At 40.8% G+C, this 24,381-nt stretch overlaps 1 protein-coding gene across 2 annotated transcripts in view; it reads right to left on the bottom strand.

Moving 5' to 3' along the window:
* The window catches only part of LOC126765219 (UV radiation resistance-associated gene protein), a 61,506-nt gene extending 42,704 nt beyond the window's left edge, over positions 1-18,802 (bottom strand). The window contains exons 1-4 of one of the 2 annotated variants that reach the window (XM_050482855.1): positions 18,362-18,802; positions 17,176-18,303; positions 16,999-17,073; positions 16,550-16,939 (exon numbers count right to left, since the gene is read on the bottom strand). In XM_050482855.1, coding sequence (XP_050338812.1) covers positions 16,550-16,939; positions 16,999-17,073; positions 17,176-18,303; positions 18,362-18,699 — 1,931 coding nt within the window. In that variant the 5' untranslated portion in view covers positions 18,700-18,802. The remainder of the gene's footprint in view (positions 1-16,549; positions 16,940-16,998; positions 17,074-17,175; positions 18,304-18,361) is intronic. The other variant, XM_050482854.1, reaches the window with a different exon arrangement.
* Between the last annotated feature and the right edge of the window lie 5,579 nt (positions 18,803-24,381).

The raw sequence follows: 24,381 nt of genomic DNA, 5'->3' as shown, positions 1-24,381 counted from the left end.
GATAAAGATTATAAAGCGGCTTTTGAAAAATTAAAAATGTTGTTTAAAAATGATCCTATTCTTATTCATCCTGATTTTAATAAAACTTTTACGCTCGTTACTGATGCGAGTAATTTTGCATTAGGAGCCGCACTTATGCAAGGAAATAAAGCTGTTTCTTTTGCCAGCCGTACTCTAAACGGTCACGAAAAAAATTACAGCACAATTGAAAAGGAGTTATTAGCCATAGTTTGGGCAACCAAATATTGTCGCCCATATCTTTTCGGTCGTAGGTTTGTAATCAAAACAGACCACCGTCCATTAGTTTGGCTTCACAATATAAAAGAACCAAATGCTAAAATCCAAAGATGGAAAATTAAGCTAAATGAGTTCGATTTTGATATTAGTTATATAAAAGGAAAAGAAAACGTAATCGCAGACGGCATAAGCAGGTTAAATTATGAATCATTAAATAGTGAAGTAGTAATTAATCTAAATGAATTATTCGATGAAGATGTTAACACAGTGCATAGCGCAGAAAGCGATAGTACTGACTACATTAAAATAACCGAACAACCAATTAACTTATTTAAAAATCAATTATTAATTCAAAATTCAAATACGAATTCTTGTTCAACAAAAATTGTGTTCAAAACTAAAATTCGACACTGCTTAAAAGTAACAAATAATGATGCCCATTTGGATTTCCTGCGAGAAAAACTACCTGCGAAAGGACTTGCAGTAGTTTATTGCCAAAATATTGAATTATACAAAGAATTCCAGTCTTTGTATATTAAATATTTTGCGAGAAACAAAAGCTTAAAGGTGTTAAAAGCACATTCAATCTTAGAAGATATAATTGATAGAGAAAAGCTTTTACAATTAATACAAAATACGCACATTAAAAATAATCATAGAGGTATTAACGAAGTTTATGAAGAATTGAGAAGAGTTTACTACTACCCTAAGTTTCAGAAAGAAATTCAAAAATACATTAACAGTTGCGAAATATGTAAACTTGCGAAATTTGATAGGACCCCAATAAAGCATAGCTTTAACATTACATCTACACCAGAACGGCACAATGATATCGTTCATTTTGATATATGGTATCCACAACGCGGCAAGATGTATCTTACAAGCATAGATAAACTTACGAAATACGCAACTGCTTACAACCTGGAAGACAGGACCTGGGTATCGATACTGAAGGCACTCAAGCAGAGAATACAATATTTAGGTAAACCAAAGTTAGTAGTTTTCGACAATGAGCTAGATACTGCTGTAGTTAGGGAATTTTTAAAGAACCAACAGATAAACTTCCACACAACAACAGCTTATTTGAAAACTGGTAAAGCGGACGTAGAAAGATTACATGGTACTCTAAACGAACACATTCGACTTTTCAATGCAGATCCTAATAATAAAGATGATATCATGGAAAATGTATATAAAGCAATAGCAGCATACAACAACACTATTCATAGTACCACCAAATATCGACCAATAGATCTTTTAAATAATATAATTTCACAAGAAGATATATCTCAACTTACCAAAATGGTACATGAGAGAAAATCTAAGAGAATAAATGTGTTAAACCAAAAAACGAATAGGGTAGAAACGGACAGTTTTGCAAACAAGATTGTAAATAATAATAGAGTAAGCAAATCAAACCCCAAATATAAAAAAATTATAAATTTTAAGCAAGAAGGAAATTACCTAGTATCCAATAATAAACAATTTAAAAAAATATATAAAACACAAGTAAAACGAAATATATGAATAAAAATTTAGATAAACATTAAAGTTATTTAAATATTGGACATTTTTTTTTGAATACGCAGGGACTGCTTATTCTGGCCGCGGAGGAGTAATGTAAGCCTCCATATCGCCTATATAATATATAGTAATGTAAGAACCCATTTACATATCCATTTACATTACCATATTATAACTAATACTACCTTAGTTTTAAGAGAAATTAGAGTAAGAGAACAAGAAGATATTAGAAGAGTAATTAGAATTAAGCTTTAAAATAAGATAGGATAAGTGTAAATGATACAAAAATAAATATGTAGTTCTTTAACAGACACTAACGAAAGCGTTTGTTTAATTCCGAGAACGTGATTATATACGGACAACGTGGTCATCCACGTTGTTGTTATTGGCGGAAGCTTCGCACGGTTCCAGTGTAGCTCCGTGTTGTTGGTTCTCTTGCTGACTGGACTGCCTGCCAGTAGTTCTGTGCTGAGCATCTGGCGTTTAGTCGGCTCTGTGTCAGAGGAGTCTGGGCAGGATTGCCCAAAGGGTGCAAGCGTCTGTCCAGCGTTGGAGACTGCGACTCCTGTGTGGACCAACGGTCGTAAGAGCGCTACCGTTTAGCCCACGGTGCGATTCCGTTCAGCGCCACATCGGTCGACTCCGGACCGTTACGGGGACATTGTCCGTACGGCGGCCAATTGAGTGGCCTTAATCCGACCACTGGTTGGGGTTGTGGGCTGTGCCACTGCGATCACGCGTTAATCGACCGCTTGGGTGATCGCTGTTAAGGAGTGGGTCTGCGCGCGAGTCGCATTTTTCAGCGCGTTCAGACGCGGGTACCTGGAGGCATCTGCTCTAGAATCTTTCTGTCCGTGAGCCTTCTGCGTTAGTGGTACGCCATCGGATCAGTTCGACTTAGAGGTTAGTTGGGAAGCGAGATGCCTCCTGGACGGAAGAGGAGGACGAAGGCCCTCGCTGGAAGCGGAGAAGCGGGAGTTGTGGCGGGAGTGCCAACGTGGCTTCCGCTGAGAAGGCGGTTACGCGTGCTGGGTCGCCGCGTAACGTAGGGGTATCGAGGGAGGGAGCGGGTGTTGTGGTGGGAGTGCCATCGTGGCCACCACTGAGAAAGCGTCTGCTCATATGGGGTCGTCGCGTTATGACGGGAGGGAGCGGTAGTGGGAGCGTGGCCCATGCGGCTAGTACGGTGGGCAAAGGAGTGGACGTCGCGAAGGAGGGCGCTACGAAAGCGGGCACTCGTGTCTCGAGTGCCAAAACAGAGGGAAAGCGGGACTTTTCACGGGGATCTGTCGTTGTTGGGGGGAGGGGGGGCAACGTCCGGTGTGTTTTACGTGGGCACCTGCTGACGACAGCCTTACTCCACGGCGCTCAAAAGCATAGCGGATCAAATCAATGCGTTGATCAGCGCCCTGAGAATGCTAAGCATTTTCAGTACCAATTGGCAGTGTGGAATGGACACACTAACCACCTTGGCACATCTAAAACCTCTGCCGTGCTTTGGGTTCGGCACCCGGTTGCAATGCAACTCCCCATTTAACTGACAAAGTCAGTTCTTCCCGCGATTTGGGTTTTAACCACAACCACCACGATACTCCCCGAGGGGCCAGCCCGCACGAGCAGGTTGGAGCGAACTCCAAGGGCTCCTGCTCTCCGTGGTACCAGAATTAAGTCTCCGGTCAGACCTCGTAGCCGAAACTACTACCAGTTGAGCTTCCATACGCCTCTGGACTGGAGGCCAGGGGTTGGACCCCATACACACATCACTTACACACACCAATCATACAAAAACTAACCCTAAATCCAACTAACCGCCTTCGCCGCTTAAACAGTTCACGCGCAAACGACCCTAACTGTTCGGCATTCCGACTAGTGGAGATCACACCACTAACATCTAATTGTCCATCAGTCCAGCTAATCCCCATACCACCCAAATCCCTAATGTCCGAGTACATCGGGCACTCCGCAATCAAATGCGACCAATTTTCCGACCCCGCCCCACAAAAACACCCCGACGTATCCGAAAGGTGCCTCCGATGCAAAAATGCATTCAGAGGCCCATGCCCCGTAAGCAGGAAACCCAGACTAAGACAAAATCTGAAAACTGGGTTATCCTTAACGAACCCCACGTCCCGAATGTACTTGTACGTCACTCGGCCGTTAGGACTATTGTCCCAACGTTCTTGCCACCTACACCTGACCCTATCATCTAGGAGCCTCTTGCTCCCTAGATATCCCTCCCTCTCCACATCATCGTAGGAAATCCAGTCATTCCGCAGCAATGGCACACTCAAGCCCCTTCTTAACCATCGCATCGCATCCGTTGAGACGGTGCGACATACAGGCAAACATGCAAGCATCATGCAACGCTGGATTGAGAGGAGTTTTTGAGACCCCCAGACAGTCGTGGCTGTCTCCCGCCATACAGGGGCTCCATAAGTGGCACAGGCCACAAACAAGCCACGATATATGGTGCGGACAGCACGACGTCCGAGACCCCAATCGCTCCTCAAAATCCGTCGTATTTTGCCTACAGTTGCCTGCAGTCGCTCCTTCACATTCGCCAAGTGTGGAGTAAAACACATCCTTTCACTCATGGTCAGTCAAAGATATTTGACTTGCGTCACATATCTGATGCTGACCCCGTTCACACGGACAATCGATGGACGACCCGATGACAATCTACCTTTCAGCAGCATTGCCAACGTTTTGTCCATCGATATGTCGACGCCCACACCTAAACCCCATGAATTAACGATCTCTAAGAGATCTCTTCCCGCCCGTTCTAGCTCAGACCTCGAGCGACCTTCGACCATAAGAAGAAGGTCGTCCACATACGCACAACATTTACAGAGTGGCTCGAGCTGCACAAGCAGAGTGTCCATCATAAGGTTCCAAATATATGGACCACAGATGGAACCCTGCGGGCAGCCTCGAACAACTCCACACTCCACACCGTTTCACCATGACTCTTTCCAGCACTTTTCCAAGTAATGGAAGGAGACTGATGCCCCGATAAGATCGAGGATCGCTCCTGACCTTATCAGGGGACTTCAGGAGAGGAACAACCCTAGCACTTTTCCACTCGCATGGAAAGTATCCCTCCCAGACGCACTTATTATAAATGGCCTCCAGGTATTCCGGAATGAACTTCCATAAGCTTTTACACATCTCTCCGTTCAAACCATCAAAACCTGGGGACCGTTTAGACCTAACCAGGCCAAAGGCGTACCCCAACTTCCCATCATCCAATGGAGGGACAGGCACCTCTTGTACTTGAGGTACCTGCACCTCCGACCTAGGAAGGAACGCACCTAACAGAACCCCCGCACACTTTCTCTCCACGACGACAACAGAGTGTCACCGACGCGAATAGAGGTAATATCCTCTTGTACTAAAATTCGCTTCGAACACCGTCGACTGATATGCATTTGCGTGGCACGTCGTATGGTTGATGGCGACGGCGCTTCCATGACATCCTCAGCGACAGCAGCAACATTCTCTGCAGAACGTCTACTCCGGGGTCTAGAGTAATGCAGATTCAGCTTAACATTCAGTACTTACTAAAGAAACCGAGCATATTTTGGGGTCAAATTCCGAATCTGGCCTAAGGAGCTGGAAAATAACATAAGCTTACAGTCATTTTGCGACCGTGATGATAGAGGCAGTTTCTAGTGAATGGTGTAACACCACCAAATGACAAAAAATGCTGTATGTGATGGCAAATTCTTGAATGCAAATTCGTAATCAGGTCACCTCAAAAACCACGCAGACTTCTTCGCAAATCAGTCACTAATTTTTCCCTCAGATTTGTTGAGTAGAGATTGGAGGCGCCATTTTTCAGTTTTATTATTTTTAAATTTCAGGGACATTTGGTAACAAATTCCTTCTATTGGTTTGGTACGAAATAACTATACTTGATATCTGTCACTGGTAGAATTGTACTTATCCTATTGTTAATGGATGAGAAGTACATAGCTTGTTTTCCATTCACATGTGCTATTATTTCATTGGCTTAATATTTGCAACCCGCTTGTTATAAATAATAATTAAAAATTGTATTAAAGTACCTTAAATTGAATTTATAAATTAGTGAATTAAAACCTTACATTGTGATTTGCGCAAATACAGATGTTTTTTCAGGCATATGACATCCAAAAAAAAAATCACGATCATAACTCTCAGTATGCGCAATTACCATTTCACAATTAATAAAAAGTAAAAAAAAAAAGATCTGGAATCTGTATGATTTCATTAATAAAAATTAAGGTACTTAAAATCATCTTAATGATATTCCACAAATACCACAACTTATTAAAAAAAATTAGAACTTTAAATACAAAAAATGAATAATTGAATAAATAAAAAGTAAGGAAGAGCTGAGTTCGGGAGCAACCGAACATTTCATACTTTTGTAACTTGCAGTTATCAAATCCATTAAAAAACCTTTAGGTTCTGGCAAATTTTTATTTCAAAATGCCAAAGAATTCAGCATTCGTTCGACAAAACTGAATGATTTACAATCATATTAGTATGTATCTTATTAACTTATATTATTGGTTATAGATTCGATTAGTTTTATATCTACAAGGAGCGTTCCAAAGTAAAGAGGGAACTTTTTGAATCGAGCGCCCCTGGTTAGCTTTATCGATTGTCCAGTGAAAATTTCATGACATTGGAAGTGAAGTTATTGCGTTTTAAGTGTCAGTATGTTTGTGTTATCGGTGCGAAAGTGAGCTTCGAACAAAAAGCCAACACTAAATTTTGATTTAAAATTGATAAAACAAGTTTAATCCTATCCCGTACCAGAGTGCACGAATGGTTTAAACGTTTTCAAAGTGGTCGTGAGAACATAAATGACGATCAACATGTGGGCCAATTAAAATCCGTGATCACCGGAAATTCCACCGAAACTGTGCGTGAATTCATAAAAAATCAGCCGAAATCATCATTGAAATTCATGGAAATAGAATTGAACGTCCCCAAAAAAACGATTTATCGCATTTTGACCGAACATTTGGGCTTACGAAAGTTGTGTGCACGGTTTGTTTCGCACAAATTGACTGACGACCATAAATTGCTCAGAATCCAACATTCGAAGGACCGATTATTTGACCAAAAAACACATTTTAACTATTAACCACTCCCCGTATTTACCTAATATGACACTGTGCGACTTCTTCCTTTTCGGAAAAATGGATTTGCCAATGAAAAGAAAGCGTTATGCAGACGTAGACGTAGTAAAGGCTTGCACCGGCATACTGGCGGCCAACAAGCTAAAACACTCGTTCGAAATGCTTTTGGACTGTGCAAAAAGCTGTAATGAAGCAGAAGGAGACTATTTTGAATAAAAAAAAAATTAATTTTGCCGAAAAAACCCATTTATTCTGGTTTTTTTTAAGTCCTGTGTACTTTAGAACTCACTTTGTATATATGAGTGGTTTTTTAGTATGTGGTATTGAGAAAAATAGATAAATTATATATTATCTATACTAATATTATAAAGCTGAAGAGTTTGTTTGTTTGAACGCGCTAACCTCCAAAACTACTGGATCGAATTGAATAATTCTTTTTGTGTTGGATAATCCATTTATCGAGGAAGGCTATAGGCTATATAGCATCACGCTGCGACCAATAGGAGCGAAGAAACAGTGGTAAATGTGTAAAAATAAAGGGGGCAATTTTTTATCTTTGAGGGCTTCCGTTCCTTGCGCTGCGAAAGCGGTTCAAGATACACAAAAGTTATGTATGAAAGAATTATTTCTCTTTTAATGATCTAAAAAAAACTCTGTGAGTACCGTTTTTGTGATAACTAATTTGGTCGAAATTATTTATTAGAGTTGTCCTAATATAATATTATTAATCTTTATCCAAATAAATGTGTTGTTCGGTAATTCTTTTGACGTAATATTCAGTTTACGTAAATACCAAGTGCAGGTAAAAATAATTAGGTTCCTGATTATTAATCTTACATTTCTTTTTTCTACATTCTTTTTATTCATTTTCTACGTTCTTTCTTTGTCACTATAATGCCTGAAAAAGAACTCAGCTTTCTCGGCAGACTGCTACTGCAAAGCGGCTGCGAGTTTTGCGCAGCAATGAAAGGATGAGAATATGCATAGGTTGGGTACTCAACGAGCAATCATGAACAAAACCGCGACTTAAAAAGGCGACTTTAACGCGCACCACGATCTTTGGCATTCCTGCCTGTCAAATGATCGTAGGGGGATGGAGCTGGCGGAACAGATTGACGATTCGACATTCTGCACAATGAATGACGAAGCCCCCACCAGAGTTATGGGCACTTGTAATAGCTCGCCGGACATTACCATTGCTAGCGGTGGTCTGATAAACAGCATAACCTGGCGACCTATGCTAACTCTCGCATCAGACCATCTGCCCATAATTATTTCGATCGAGAAGCCTCCCGATTTTGTTTCTGTGGACAACCGCACCTACTTTAACTTTAACAAAGCTAATTGGGTCGGCTTCACAGAATTTACTGAGAGCACCTTCAACGCTCTACCCATTCCTACGGACGTATGCGTTGGCGAACGTCAATTCCGCAAGGTGATCGCAGCAGCTACCGCTCGCTTCATACCGGCTGGAAGAATAGCGGAAATCCGCCCAAATTTCCCAGCCGAAGCAGCCGTTTTAGCTAATGAGCGCGACACCTTACGCCATGCCGATCCCGGGGATCCCCGAATACGGGATCTCAATTTGGAGATTCGGCGTATGGTAAATCAACATAAGCGGACGAAATGGTTAGAACACCTGAAGTCCTGCAACCTCTCCACCGGAGTGAGTACGCTTTGGGCTACTGTCAAAGCTCTGTCTAACCCGAAGAGACATGACGACCGAGTTGAAGTTCAATTCAATGGTCATGCCTCTTCGGACCCGAAGAAGTGCGCGAGCTATTTTAGCCGGCAGTTCACACTGCACCCTTCGGTAGACAAAGCTAAACGATGTGTTAACCGACGGCTGCGCAAAATGCCAAACGACGGCGCGCCACTTACTTTCACCGGTGAGGAGGTTCAGGGTGTCATCAAAAAAGCAAAATCCTCCAAATCCATTGGCCCTGATGGAATCAACATGCTAATGCTAAAGCATCTAGGCTCGACGGGAGTAGAATATCTCACCAAGGTACTTAATCTGTCGCTGACCACTCTTCAAATACCCGATGTGTGGAAAGTCGGAAGAGTGGTCCCACTACTGAAACCTGGGAAACCCGCCAACAAAGGGGAATCTTATCGACCGATAACTCTCCTCTCCCCAGTAGTGAAGACACTTGAGGCCTTGCTACTCCCGACCTTCACTCACCACCTGAGCCTAGCCAGCCACCAGCATGGATTCCGAAAAGTGCATAGCACCACCACAGCACTTAGCGTCATAAACGCCCAGATAGTTCGTGGCCTCAACCAGAAACCACCCTGCGAAAGAACGATCCTCGTAGCGTTGGACCTGTCAAAAGCCTTTGACACGGTCAATCACACAACGCTACTGCAGGACATTGAAACAACTACGCTCCCTCCAGGGTTAAAGAGGTGGACCATGAACTACCTGAGCGGTCGCCAGTCATCCGTACTATTTCGAGGTAAAACATCTAAACTGAGAAGAATTAAACAGGGGGTTCCGCAGGGTGGTGTCCTCTCCCCACTACTGTTTAATTTCTACATCTCGAAACTCCCACAGCCACCAGAGGGAGTTTCCATAACCTCGTACGCTGATGACTGCACGATATTGGCGTCGGGCAATGGAATCGATGGCATGTGTTCGAAGGTAAACAGCTACCTCTCCGATCTTTCTCGTTTCCTCACTGCACGAAATCTAACACTCTCCCCCACCAAATCCACAGCGACCATTTTTACCAACTGGACGAAGGAGTATAGACTTGAGCTTAACATTGCAGTCGACGGCGTCAAAATTCCGACTGTCAATAATCCTAAGATTTTAGGTGTAACTTTCGACAGTCTATGCTCCTTCTCTCCGCATTCGACCGCGATTATCGCCAAAGTACAGAGCCGCAACAAAATCCTCAAGTCGTTAGCTGGCAGCACATGGGGAAAAGACAAAGAAACGTTGTTGGCAACATACAAGGCAATCGGCCGGCCGGTCCTCAATTACGCAGCGCCCATATGGTCGCCTGGATGCAGTGGCACGCAGATGAGGAAACTTCAGACCTGCCAAAATACTGCACTCCGGACCACTACAGGATGTCTCTTGATGTCTCCGATTGAACACCTTCATAGTGAGACGCGCATGCTCCCGGTTAAGGAGCATAACGAACTCCTCTCCAGGCAGTTCCTGCTGGGATGCTTTCGCAGAAATCACCCCTGCAGCCATCTGCTTGGAGCGGAAACGCCTCCTAGGAGCATCAAGAGGTCATTCCTGGATTACGTCGACGACGTCGTACAGTACGCCGACCGGACTTCGGACGCAACTAACTTTCGACAGGTACTGACCGCCATTCACAGTGGAGCCATCAACACCTTCACCGACTCCCTTCCCGTGAATGGCGTTCTTGGAGTTAAACCACCACCCATCGCAGACGAAGAGCTCCAGCTGCCGCGAGAAACGCGTGTGACCCTTGCGCAACTTCGTTCTGGATACTGTAGCAGGTTAAACTCCTACTTATCCAGAATAGACCCTGACATACTCGATGTATGTCCTGCATGCAACGAGTCTCCGCATGACACTGACCACCTCTTTGCATGCCCCACAAACCCTACCCATCTAACACCCTCCTCCCTTTGGTCCGACCCCGTCGAAACAGCACGTTTCTTGGGCCTACCGTTAGATGACCTCGACGACAACTCAAATGATATTTACCATCCCAACGGGGATTGAATCTCCGTTAAAACAACAACAACAAAACCGTGCTAGGGAATCGAGCGTTGAACGTTCGCAGCGTCTAGCCTCACAAAATTTCCGAACTTTGGCGAACCGACAACGGGAATCAAGCGCTGAACGATCTCAACGTTGGGCCTCACAGAATTCCCGAACTTTGATTTTAAAATTATCGACAAATATGAGAGCCCATTTGGGGAGAGGTAGAATAACTTTCCCTTCAAAATTAGTTTTAGTAGGAGATGGGAAAATACCTCATTTTCAAAATAAAATTTAAATTGACCGCGATTTAGGAGTAAGAGTAGGTAACATTGAGGATTTAATATCAAAAGTTTACCCTGACATCAGCGAAATAGAAAATTAAGATCACCAATGGATGTGTCAAAGGGCAATATTGGCAGCGAGAAACAATAGCGTGGACGAAATTAATGACATAATTTTAAATATACATACTTGAAGGAGATATAGTCACATACACTTCTATTGATAATGTAATGGATCAAGAAGATGTGGTCCATTACCCACAGGAGTTTCTAAATTCTTTGAACCCAAGTGGCCTTCCTCCACATTCCCTTAAGCTAAAAATAGGCGCCCCAATAATTTTACTTAGAAATCTGAAACCACCGCAGGGGCAACATTTAAACACGTGGGGATCGATTTACGCCAAGACTGCTTTTACATGGCCAATTAAATGTCGCGTTGTCATGATCAGGTTGCGGAGAAAATCAATATGTTCTTCTGCCACCAGAAAATAAAACAAAAAATATAATTTACGCAGAAGTTCTTTGATAACAGAATTTGACGCGGACGAAGATAAAAGCGAAGCCCAAACTCAGTATTTCACGCGGACGAAGTCGACGGCACAGCTAGTTATATTTATATGTATGTACCATATAATGATTTTCGGTTTTCTAACAAACCTTATGCCGAATATGCTAGTCTGTATCAGTTATATACTATATATATCTATACTTATATTATAAAGAAAGATTTGTTTGCTTGTTTGCGTTGAATAGGCTCCGAAACTACTTGAACGATTTAATAAATTCTTTCACTATTGGGAAGCTACACTATCTGTGGTGAACATCAAAAAAGTAAGGGATTCATACTAAAACTCCAAAAATGTAACCCAAGGTGTGAAAAAATTTCCAAGAAACTTTCTTAAATCGCGTGTGCTGCGAAAACTATTGGATATTGAACAAAATAATGTCAAAAGAAATGACTTCATATTTAAGTGTGTTTCAATACCATTATACAACTATTTGAATTATTCAATTTAGATACTCCATTCGAAAGATATCACAAGTTTAAAATTTTGAAAATGTCTCATGGTCGCCACTCGAGCTGCTGGGTTAGGCGACACCATAACGGGGCAACTCGACAGGCAAAAGTTTATAGCATACTAACTGTCAAATTGCTATTCCAGTTGGGATATTCCTTATGTGGGCATTTGATATCGTGATATTTAATTTTCGAAATTAATTAAAATTTTAAGAGCATGAAAAAAGTGTAGGATTATTATTATTTATTCGAAGTACTGCAGTCTTAATACAAATATACATATATTATATGTATTATTATTTTTTAGGATTACTGATTTCAATAATTATTCCAGAATATTCATTAATATATTTGAGGGTAATAATTTCAGTAAAAAATATTTACACATATGCCAACAACTCTCTTTACAAGATGCACACATATGTATTTACCTACATACTATTCCAACTATTATTCCAGCCTACCTTGAAATAATATTGTGCCTGTCGCGGTGTCCCGTAATAATAATAAGTAATGCAGGTGTCACTGGGACTCTGAATCACTATTTCAATGTCAAGAAATAGTTTTTTTTTTCATTTTAAAATGCCCAAAAGATATAGATCTCAACTTCCTGGAAATAGTTCCCTTGCGAGGGTATCAAAAACACGACGTGACGGAGAATCTTCATCAGAAACTGAAAATCGTCTTGTAAATCGAAGAGAAAACGCATCGCAATCGGGTGCCGGAGAGTGGAGTATCGAGCGCACGCAAAGGCTTGCTCAACAAAATTTAAGGACTTCTCAATTACGCGCTCGAGAGTCGAGTACGGAGCGTGTGCAGCGGAAATATTAGAAATATGCAAGCTCGCTCTAGGAAGTCGAGTTACGAGCATTCTAAACGCAGGTAAAATAACCTTTTTCAAATGACGTCGTTTGGAGCGAAAGAAATAAGGGAGATAATTTTATATCTACTTCTTAAAATAGAGGGAAAAGTTTATCGTCTAATAGATAGCCACTACCATCATCAGGCCAAAGTCCACATTTCTTGCAAATCTATTTAATTTCAAACGCAGATAAGCTATCGTTACGGTCAAACATAGCTCCAATGCTAAAAAATTATTTAATTAACGAACTACAAACCGCACTGAATAGCAACAATATATACATAATATGTTTTAAACAAAACTTAAATCGTAACTCTACAAATAATTTAAAGTTAACAAAATAAATTATTTGATTGTTTACAGGGATGCTGATTCAATAAATTATTTTCCAGGAGCAGAGAAAGTAAATGCTAAAGTCCTTTTTACAAAAATTAAAAAAATAACAAGAATACAAAAAAATATACTTTCATGTTCGAATTTCCTTCATTTTACTAATTTTTAATGACCCCACGTAAAAACGAAAACGACCAGTGCGAAGCCGGGCCGAGCTGTTAGTGTATTTAAAGTATTTTCCTGGCCTTGATTCCTGCAAAATGCAAGAGTATTAAATGTTCGGTTGCAACCGATCTTAGCCCTTCCTTACGTGTTGAATAATCTGTTTGACTTTACAGCTATTCGCAAACAATAATTTTTTTTTTTACACGATCCATTCGCTTTTTGTACCTTTCTAATAGAAACCGATCTTCCTTGTATTCAAACTCGTCAGTGAGAGTTTTAATGAGAATTATTTCGCACATTTTTATGTTTAAAAATTCAAATTTTCAATACACGAGCATCAGCTAGCATAAAATCAGCAGTGCAAACTCCGCAATGTTACCGAAAATCTCCATGCTTTGCTTAATATGAGAAATTTTTCCCCAGAAGTCAACCACGTTAACATATTTGGTATATTCAGTTTATTCGTACTAGTGGAAGGTATGCCGACATCACTAAATTCGTCCCGTAATGCCATTATTATAATATTGATGTATTTTATATCAAATCAAGCAAAATAACGATATGAATAATATTCGTTATTCGAATGAACCACCCATTCTAGACACAAACGACATTGTGGAGAGGACGAAGTATACTAGAGGGACGTACCTAATGAAATTTTAAACCGATTTTAATTCCACACTTAGTTTCCACCAGAAATTAAGATACGCATAGCAAGCAAGGGGTAGGTTTGGGCGCAACCGAACATTATATCATTAACTTATGTTATACATATGTAAGTGATTGGTTTGCAATTTTACTAAGATATCTCACACACATAATGCAAATCATTATATGTAGCGAAATGGGAGTCGAGGCAATTCTGGGTCCATGAATTTCACACATTTTTGCTAATAAACTATAGAATATCCGATAACACGTTTTCTTATTTTTACTAAGACGTCTTAGATATAGACCGACGTATATGACATAAAGATATCCTGAAGTACAAAAATCAATATGTTGGGTATATGGGACTATGACAGTCTGTGTTCCTGGCAGGATCTGAGGAATAAACAAGGAAACCGTTGTAGGCAATATATAAAGCAATCGGTCGGCCGTTCATAAACTACCCAGCACCGATATGGTCGCCTGAATGAAGAAGCTTCAGTTGTGTCAGAACACTATACTCCGTACGATAATAAGACGCTACTTGATGTCTCCCGTCAAACACTTGCACATTTCGAAGATTACAATCCGCTCATGCTTAGACAGACGGCAGCGTTAATCCGGATTAACTGTGCACTTCATTAGATCCATATTTGTAGGTGACAGACAAAAGCCATACGAGTTTGAACCTCTCGTATACAGCTGATTGTCATTTTTATAACTGGGGTACTCACAACCCGTCGTATAGCATCGTAAAATTATAAATTTTGACACTTGTTTAAAAAAATTGTTGTTGGATTTCATACAAAAATGAGATTACACATTTACAATTCTCAATGCTATGCTTTCGAATCGTTATAACTTATAACTTTATGAGACTTGTGAAAACCCTAAATATATTCAATGAAAATGGATAAAGATAAACACTGCGGTTGTTACAAAACCATTTTTTACTACAAAAACATATCAACGCCTTATTTTTAAAACTGTATCACAACATAAAACTTCTTGTTTTATTTAATGCAGTTAATCCGGATTAACGCTTCCGTCTGTCAATGCTATTACTCCTGAATTAATCCGGATTAATGGAGTTCCATCTCTTCGTCGATTTCAAAGCTGCCTTTGACAGCACGAAAAGGAGCTGCCTTTATGCCGCGACGTTGGAATTTGGGATTCCCGCAAAACTAATATGGATGTGTTAGCTGACGAGCCGTTAGATACCAAATGAGGTTTCAGACAAGGCGACTATCTTTCGTGTGACTTCTTCAACCTTCTTCTGGAGAAAATAATTCGAGCTGCAGAAGTAAACCGAGAAGATACAATCTTCTATAAGAGTGTACAGCTGCTGGCGTATGCTGATGATATTGACATCATTGGCCTTACAACCGCGCCGTTAGTTCTGCTTTCTCCAAAATGGATAATGCAGCGAAGCAAATGGGTCAGGTGGTGAACGAGGGCAAAACCAAATACCTCCTGTAATCAAACAAACAGTCATCGCACTCGCGACTAGGCACCCACGTCACTGTTGACAGTCATAACTTTGAAGTTGTCGATAATTTCGTCTATCTTAGAACCAGCATCAACACCAACAGCAACGTCAGCCTCTTAAATCCAACGCAGGATATCTCTTGCCAACAGGTGCTACTTCGGACTATGTAGGCAATTGAGAAGTAAAGTTCTCTCTCGACGAACAAAAACAAAACTCTATAAGTCACTCATTATTCCCGTTCTGCTATATGGTACAGAGGCATGGGCAATGACAACATCTGATTAGTCGGCCTTGCGAGTTTTCGAGAGAAGAGTTCTGCGAAAAATTTATGGCCCTTTGAGCGTTAGCCACGGCGAATATCGCATTCGACGGAACGATGAGCAGTATGAGATATACGACGACATTGACATATTTCAGCGAATTAACAGACAGCGGCTACGTTGGCTGGGTCATGCCGTCCGAATGGGCGTTATTACTCCGTTCTGAAAGTATTCGACGCAGTACCCACAGGGGGAATCAGAGGAAGATAGAGACCTCCACTCCGTTGGAAGGACCAGGTGGAGAAGGACCTGGCTTCGCTTGGAATCTCCAATTGGCGCCACCATGCGAAAAGAAGAAACGACTTGCGCGCTTCTGTTAACACGGCTATAACCGCGTAAGCGGTTTCCACAGTTAAGAAAAAAAAGAATGCAGTTAATCCAAATCAACGCTGGCGTCTGTCAAAAGCTATAACACGTGTAAAAAGTTTTATTAATTATATTTAAAAATTCTTGAAATTTAAATCGTCAGTCTTGCTAGTCATTTTAACAATTTTGGTTTTGGGCAATTTCAATGCAATAAACGAACGGACTTATTAATAGAGACCAGGGAATCCACTCATCTTATCATTATGGTCATTTCGAATTTGTGTTATTTACAATCTATTCGTATTCGGTTATCACTCAAAAAACATGGGTTGAAATATTTAAAAATTTTGTTTTTGAACCGTGAAGACAAAAGACTACAAAAGAAAACGGCTGATTTTGTCATTATGGATTCAATTTTTCCCATATAGTTGTTATTGGGCTACATATGAAACCTTATATAATTGAATCATGATCAATAAATCTACCATCTGCCATTTATAATGACACATATCATAAGAAATAATATTTCTAGTTACAAACCTTTGTTTGATATTGATGCCACCTTCAATTGGGAATGGCATGCTATTTGCCAATTGCGACGAGGAATTTTCTGGTGTTACAGTCACCAAAGGAACTGACAAGTTATTTATATCGATAGATGAATGTGAATTCGAGAGCAAATTACTATCCATAATTGTACAACCATTGTAGCTCAACGTGCCCCTCTTATTGCGATACATTTTTTTCTCATCCAAGGTTTGAACTTCACTTAGATAAAAAAATATCTGACGGATATTTTCAAGTGTCAAACTCATATCACAACGCAGTCCTATAATATCGAAACAAAGCTGAGCTATATTTTGGTTTAGCAAGAATATTCCGTATTTTACTGCCTTAGACGGTATAGTTGAGCGATTATAAAGAGGAAATCTAAGAATGAAATGTAAATAAGCTATGTATATAAGAAGATTATGTAAATTACTACCTACTCTGAACACGATAACGGAATCTCTTTTACGACATCAATTATTCGAGAGCGGGAACCTTGATGTATTATTGCATTTCTAAAATCGAAAAATCAAAGTTAATTGAAATTGTTACATACTTAAAACTTACATGTTGTAAAAAAGTGAAAAATATAAATGGAAATCTTCGATGTAAATTACCTTAAAGGGCGGTTGAATATAAAAGCAATCATCTGCACTAAATGAGCAATATATCCCAGTGAAACACTCAAAGTAATAGGTAATATATTTTCCGAACTGCTTGTATTATGCGACTTAGTATCATTAATCAATGCATCCATACTTGGAAATGGTACGTTGTTGATAGTATTGAAAGCATTTGTTTTTGTTTCTATTGGGTAAATTTCACGTAGGCCAACACATAATGCTGACATTCTCCGCTCTGTATTTCGGATGATATCGACCTTTTTTTTTTTAAGAAGATATATCTCCTGATATTGCTCTATCAAAACTTTTTTTTCGTCATGCAACTGTTGATTTCGAGATTGAATAGAAAGTTGATGCCGGAGTCGGATTTCATTTAAAAGGAGTAAATCGTTGGCTTTTTGATGTAAGCGAAGAGAAAAACTTTTATGCTCAAATTGGAGGAGGCTTTGTTTCAATCGCAAGGTTTCTAATTGCTTCTTTAAATTTTTGGCACAATATAAAATTTGTGGACTCAATTGGCGTTCCTCGAAATATAACTCACTTAATGCTCGACCCATTGAGGTTCTTTGAGAATTCCTCGTGAATGAGTTATTAAATGATGAGTTTAGTGGAATGGAAAGATGGTTCTTTGTGATGCATTGCATGCATTTTTGTTGAATTTCAATAGTAAGATCTTTGCTTTCTCTTAATTTTTGTAAACATCTTCGTTGTATTTCCTGTATCTTTAAAAGCTGTTGCAAGCTATACCCTATACGTACGTCATCCTTTTTATAGTACATAATTATATAACGAGCAGTTACAGCGTTTTTGCAAAAAACTACATTTCCTTCTTCAATATTATTTGTGTTTGACGAGTTTATTCGACTTTTAACATAATGTGGAAACACTTCATTTAGAAAATAGAAATTGTCAACTATTGTAATGCCCGAATTTATATGTTTTGCTGAGGTAAAGCATCCTCCGTTTATATAGAAAAGCAAAGAATTTTCCTTTAACTTTAAAAAGTATTGTTCACTTACTGGCGTCAGACCAGAAAGATATATTCCCCAAGTGAAAAGAAGTTTATATTGCGGATTTGTTTCCTTATCATCACGGGGACACCAAAGGTTATTTGAGAAGGCACTGAAAAAAAAAACACATATTCGTAAAAGTTTGATAAACATACATAGATATACATTACCTTAATGGCTCCGTATTAGCACAAGCAATTTGTTGAACGCAATCTTTATCTAGTAAGCCAGTTATAAAATGCGCCCACACTTTGACACAAACACTTTGGTCATTGGCTTTAAATATTTTAGGACATATAATTTCTGCCCAATTTTGATCCTGTCGATGGGGCAAACATTCGCTTGTATAAAAAGCATCTTTTTCGACGGTTTCATGCAGCGTATAATATATCAAAGCGCCCGATTCCTGGCATTTAATATTTATACCTTCAATCCTAATAAGATTTCGCAAACGAAGCTGCTGAGTAGATAACGGCAGCCATGTTCGGCACCGGGGTCGAGTTCTCATATTCTTTATCTCAAATTTCTCCTATTAATATTGTTTTTAATACTGCACAATAACTATTGTAAAACAACCTTTACATATACTTCTTAACCCATCTTTTAAAAAATTTATAAACCAAATCAAAAGTCGATATACAAACTATATAAGTATGTATGTATACACTTATGGCCAATTCACAAAGAACCTTCGCTTCGCTTTGCGTCACACTTTCGACACAAAAGCATGGTCATAGATAACGAGAGATTCTACCTTAGAGTACAAAATTTCCCAAAAGTAGAACATTTCAAGAAGTTTTTTCACCACATTAAACACAACTTACTCACATTTTTCACCTCAAATTAATTAAATTAAACTATAAATATTTAAACAAGTATTTGCAGGATTTATAAGAAAGGAATTTGTATTTTAAAAATTACCATTTACACTCGTAGTGAGCATCATTTATGTGCTAACAATTATGAGGAAATGGAGCGCTGTGAGCAACTCGCTGAAATTTCTTTTTTTCGCTTAATTCCTCTTTCTCTATTTAGCAGTCTTAGTTCTAATGAAGGATGGAGTCATGTGTAGAAGTTCACGCAAGTGAGGAAAGTTCTCTGATCGCCATTCACTTGGGAGTGGCCAGAAACGATTCTTTTACACATGGCACAAGCAGCTCACTACTTCCAGTCTTTGACCAAGCATCCTCTGGGTAGCATAAGAACATCCGTTCGAGGGCGAGCTAATGTGAGAAGGCAAAACATATCCTACATAGGGTTGTGCGCTGGGTTGGGGTCCGCCACGTAAAAAAACACCCCCAATGAAAGGAAGTAACAAGCCTCGGATGAGAGACCCCCTTTTGATGACGACCATGGCAAACGAAATAAGGACTACGATTTTAGGGCATGCACCTGGAATGTCCGGACCCTTAATTGAGAAGGTGCCGCTGCCCAGCTGGTTGATGTCTTCGCGAAAATAGAGGCTGACATCACCGCCGTCCAAGAAATGCGATGGACGGGACAAGGACAGAAACCAGTAGGTCCTTGTGACATTTACTACAGTGGCCATATAAAGGAGCGCAAGTTTGGTGTTGGATTCGTGGTGGGAGAGAAACTCCGTCGCCGAGTACTATCATTCACTCCGGTGAATGAACGTCTAGCCACAATCCGCATCAAAGCGAGGTTCTTCAACATATCGCTGATTTGCGCCCACGCCCCAATGGAAGAGAAGGACGAGGTGACCAAAGATGCCTTCTATGAGCGCTTGGAGCGCGCTTATGAGAGCTGCCCCCGCCACGATGTCAAATTCGTGCTTGGCGACTTTAACGCCAAGGTGGGCAAAGAAGGTATCTTTGGCACTATGGTCGGTAAATTCAGCCTCCACGACGAAACATCCCCAAATGGGTTGAGGCTGATTGACTTCGCCGGGGCTCGAAATATGGTTATCTGCAGTACTAGATTCCAGCATAAGAAGATTCATCAAGCTACCTGGCTGTCTCCGAATCGAAAAACTACCAACCAGATCGATCATGTTGTGATAGACGAAAGACACGTCTCCAGTGTTTTAGATGTGCGTGCGCTCCGAGGTCCTAACATCGACTCGGACCACTATCTTGTTGCAGCTAAGATTCGCACCCGCCTCTGTGCAGCAAAAAACGCACGCCACCAAACACAAGGAAGTTTCGACGTCGAGAAGCTGCAATCACAACAGACAGCCGAACGATTTTCTACTCGGCTTGCACTCCTACTCTCTGAGAGCACTCGTCAACAACTCGGTATAAGGGAACTATGGGACGGCATTTCAAACTCCTTACGTACAGCTGCAACCGAAACCATTGGTTTTCGGAAAGTGCAAAAAACAGCTGGTACGACGAGGAGTGCCGTGTCGCAGCGGAGAGAAAACAGGCTGCCTACCTCGCAACGTTACGATCAACCACTACACGTGCGGGATGGGATAGATACCGAGAGTTGAAGAGGGAAGCGAGTCCCATTTGTGGACAGAAAAAGAAAGAGGCTGAAATGCGTGAGTACGAAGAGCTTGATAAGCTGGCCGACAGGGGTAATGCTCGAAAATTCTACGAAAAAATGCGGCGGCTTACAGAAGGTTTCAAGACCGGAGCATACTCTTGTAGAACCCCTAAAGGTGATCTAGTCACTGATGCCCAGAGCATACTTAAATTGTGGAGGGAACACTTCTCCAGCCTGCTGAATGGCAGTGAACGCACAACACCAGGAGAAGGAGAACCCGATTCCCAATCGATGACGATGGAGCAGACGTTCCATTGACCCGACCATGAAGAAGTTCGAATAGCAATTGCCCGTCTGAAGAACAACAAAGCGGCAGGGGCCGACGGATTGCCGGCCGAGCTATTCAAACACGGCGGCGAAGAACTGATAAGGAGCATGCATCAGCTTCTTTGTAAAATATGGTCGGACGAAAGCATGTCCAACGATTGGAAATTAAGTGTGCTATGCCCAATCCATAAACAAGTAGACCCCGTAGAGCGTATTGTGTGAAAGATTAAAGCCCACCGTCAACAAACTGATTGGACCTTATCAGTGTGGCTTCAGACCTGGAAAATCAACAACCGATCAGATATTCACCATGCGCCAAATCTTGGAAAAGACCCGTGAAAGAAGAATCGACACACACCACCTCTTCGTCGATTTCAAAGCTGCTTTCGACAGCACGAAAAGGAACTGCCTTTATGCCGCGATGTCTGAATTTGGTATCCCCGCAAAACTAATACGGCTGTGTAAACTGACGTTGAGTAACACCAAAAGCTATGTCAGGATCGGGAAGGACCTCTCCGAACCGTTCGATACCAAACGAGGTTTCAGACAAGGCGACTCCCTATCGTGCGACTTTTTCAACCTGCTTCAAGAGAAAAAAGATCGAGTTGCAGAACGCAATAGAGAAGGTACCATCTTTTATAAGAGTGTACAGCTGCTGGCGCATGCCGATGATATTTATATCATCGGCCTCAACACCCGCGCCGTTAGTTCTACTTTCTCCAGGATGGACAAGGAAGCACAGAAAACAGGTCTAACAGTGAACGAGGGGAAAACGAAATATCTCCTGTCATCAAACAAACAGTCGTCGCACTCGCGACTTGGCTCTCACGTCACTGTTGACAGTCATAACTTTGAAGTTGTAGATAATTTCGTCTATTTAGGAACCAGCGTAAATACCACCAACAATGTCAGCCTAGAAATCCAAGGCAGGATAACTCTTGCCAACAGGTGCTACTTTGGACTGAGTAGGCAATTGAAAAGTAAAGTCCTCTCTCGACGAACAAAAGCTAAACTCTATAAGTCGCTCATAATTCCCGACCTGCTGTATAGTGCAGAGGCTTGGGCGATGCCAACAACCGATGAGTCGACTTTACGAGTTTTCGAGAGAAAAATTCTGCGAAAGATTTATGGTCCTTTGCGCATTGGCCACGGCGAATATCGCATTCGATGGAACGATGAGCTGTACGAGATATACGACGACATTGACATAGTTCAGCGAATTAAAAGACAGCGGCTACACTGGCTAGGTCATGTTGTCCGGATGGATGAAAACACTCCAGCTCTGAAAGTATTCGACGCAATACCCGCCGGGGGATGCAGAGGAAGAGGAAGATCTCCACTCCGTTGGAAGGACCAAGTGGAGAAGGACCTGACTTCGCTTGGAATATCCAATTGGCGCCATGTAACGAAAAGAAGAAACGACTGGCGCGCTGTTGTTAACTCGGCCTAAATCGCGTAAGCGGTGTCTACGCCAATTAAGAAGAAGAAGAGTTCTAATGAAAACAAGCGTCTATAAATTATATTTCATTTTTAAATTAATTGTGTAAACAATTTTTTATCCAAATGGATATTTTCTTACTCTTACTAAACAACTAAGTAATATTAAAAAATAATATTACGTAATAAAATAAATAGATTTTTAAAGAAGAACTACGCAAAAGAACTTCAGTCACCCTGAGTATTGGATCGACCAGGATTACATATTTTAAAGCGCGGCCGAAGGTCGCCTACTCAGAAAGGAATACTATGCAAAAGTACTGCAGTAATCCCGGGCTATGGGGTCGTCCAGGGTTATTTTTTGAAAGCGCGGCCGAAGGCGCCAACGCAGAAAGGAGTACTATGCGAAAGTACTTCAGTCACCTCGATATGATATAAATTTTATATATTTTTATTTAAAGTGCGGCCGAAGGCTGCCAACACAGAAAGGAGTACTATGCAAAAGTGCTTCAGTCACCCTGGGTATTGGCTCGACTAGGACTATTTTTTTAAAACGCGGCCGAAGGCCTCCATCACGGAAAGGAGTACTACGCAAAAGTACTTCAGCCACCCTGGGTATTGGCTCGACCAGGGTTATTTTTTAAAAGCGCGGCCGAAGGCGCCAATGCAGAAAGGAGTACTACGCGAAAGTACTTCAGTCACTTCGATATGACATAAATTTTATAATATCATCTTAAAGTTTTACTTATTTGTAAAAAGTGTTTACAACATACATAAGTAAAAAGTACTTTCTGACATTTTTCAAGCTATAATTGACGGCCGACTTCGTAAACATAGACCCCGATTGTTTGGATATTTGTTAATAAATTTGACAGGTTTCACCTATCTCTTTTAAACTCTGTTCTTTCTCTAGAAGCTTATTCTTCAAGTCGACTGAAGCCCACGAGTCTATTATTTTATCCTTGATGCAAATTTCATTTATTTCTGCGGCCGTTTACCCGAATTCGCACTTCGACACTTGATGCCGGAGTCGTAGTAAGTATTTGTTGAATCCCCTCAACAGGGGATAAATTTCGAAAAAGGTGTCTTTCGAAAGTAGAATTACGCTTTGGCGAGAAGTATTCATCAAGTTTGGCTACTAATACTTCGTAGGAGTTCACTTCCTTACTTCCCTCGACTAAGGCACCAGGAATGTTAAAAGCTACTTCCGGCAGTTGGGGGCCCCCCAGGTGCAGTAATTTTTTTTTCTTTTCACTACATCACTTATGTCTTCGGCTTGAAGATATAAGGAGAAAGATCGAAACCATCTTTCCCACTCTGACCGAACAAGGGCCTTATCTATGTTGTCGCACAAGAATGGACGAATCTCCATTTCTACTACGAGTGCGTTGTTGTACCTGTGTTACCCTTGATATTATTGGCAAAATTTTAATTTTTCACTTTTGTCGAATTTGTTACGTCTCCAAATCGCCTGGTGGCATCGACAAAATTAAATTTGTCACTTTACGTGTTATCCACTGACAAAATTTAATTCAAGTTATACCTTTATAGTGGCTTTGACAAAATTTAATTGGTCATGCTGTGATACATGGGCACAATTAATTGCGCTCGCTTTCGTATTTAATACCCTTGATTCTAACGAAATTGAATTCCTTTACGTGCTTTTCACACGCCTTTTGGCTTGTTTGTGTATTCTGTATCTCCACACAATCCAATGTTTCGCCCACTAGTTGAATTACATCTGAAACGAAACATGTACTCTTTATTTAGCTCAGAACGAGTGGATTTTAAACTCGCCGAATCACATTGACGAGTATTGAAGACGAATGGCGGCTATTTTGCACTTATAAAATGTGGCATACAGAAATTTTCCACATTATGAATTACACTTTTTCCGAGTCAATTTTATCCCATCCTCGTCGCCACTGTAATACCTCACCTACTTGTTTACTTCTAAACAATCCGATAGTAAATACAA

This window comes from Bactrocera neohumeralis, unplaced genomic scaffold (assembly GCF_024586455.1).
Source record: "Bactrocera neohumeralis isolate Rockhampton unplaced genomic scaffold, APGP_CSIRO_Bneo_wtdbg2-racon-allhic-juicebox.fasta_v2 cluster10, whole genome shotgun sequence".
Lineage (NCBI taxonomy): Eukaryota > Metazoa > Arthropoda > Insecta > Diptera > Tephritidae > Bactrocera > Bactrocera neohumeralis.
The sequence above is the reverse complement of the archived record's forward strand: the minus strand, read 5'-3'. Positions and strand labels throughout refer to the sequence as shown.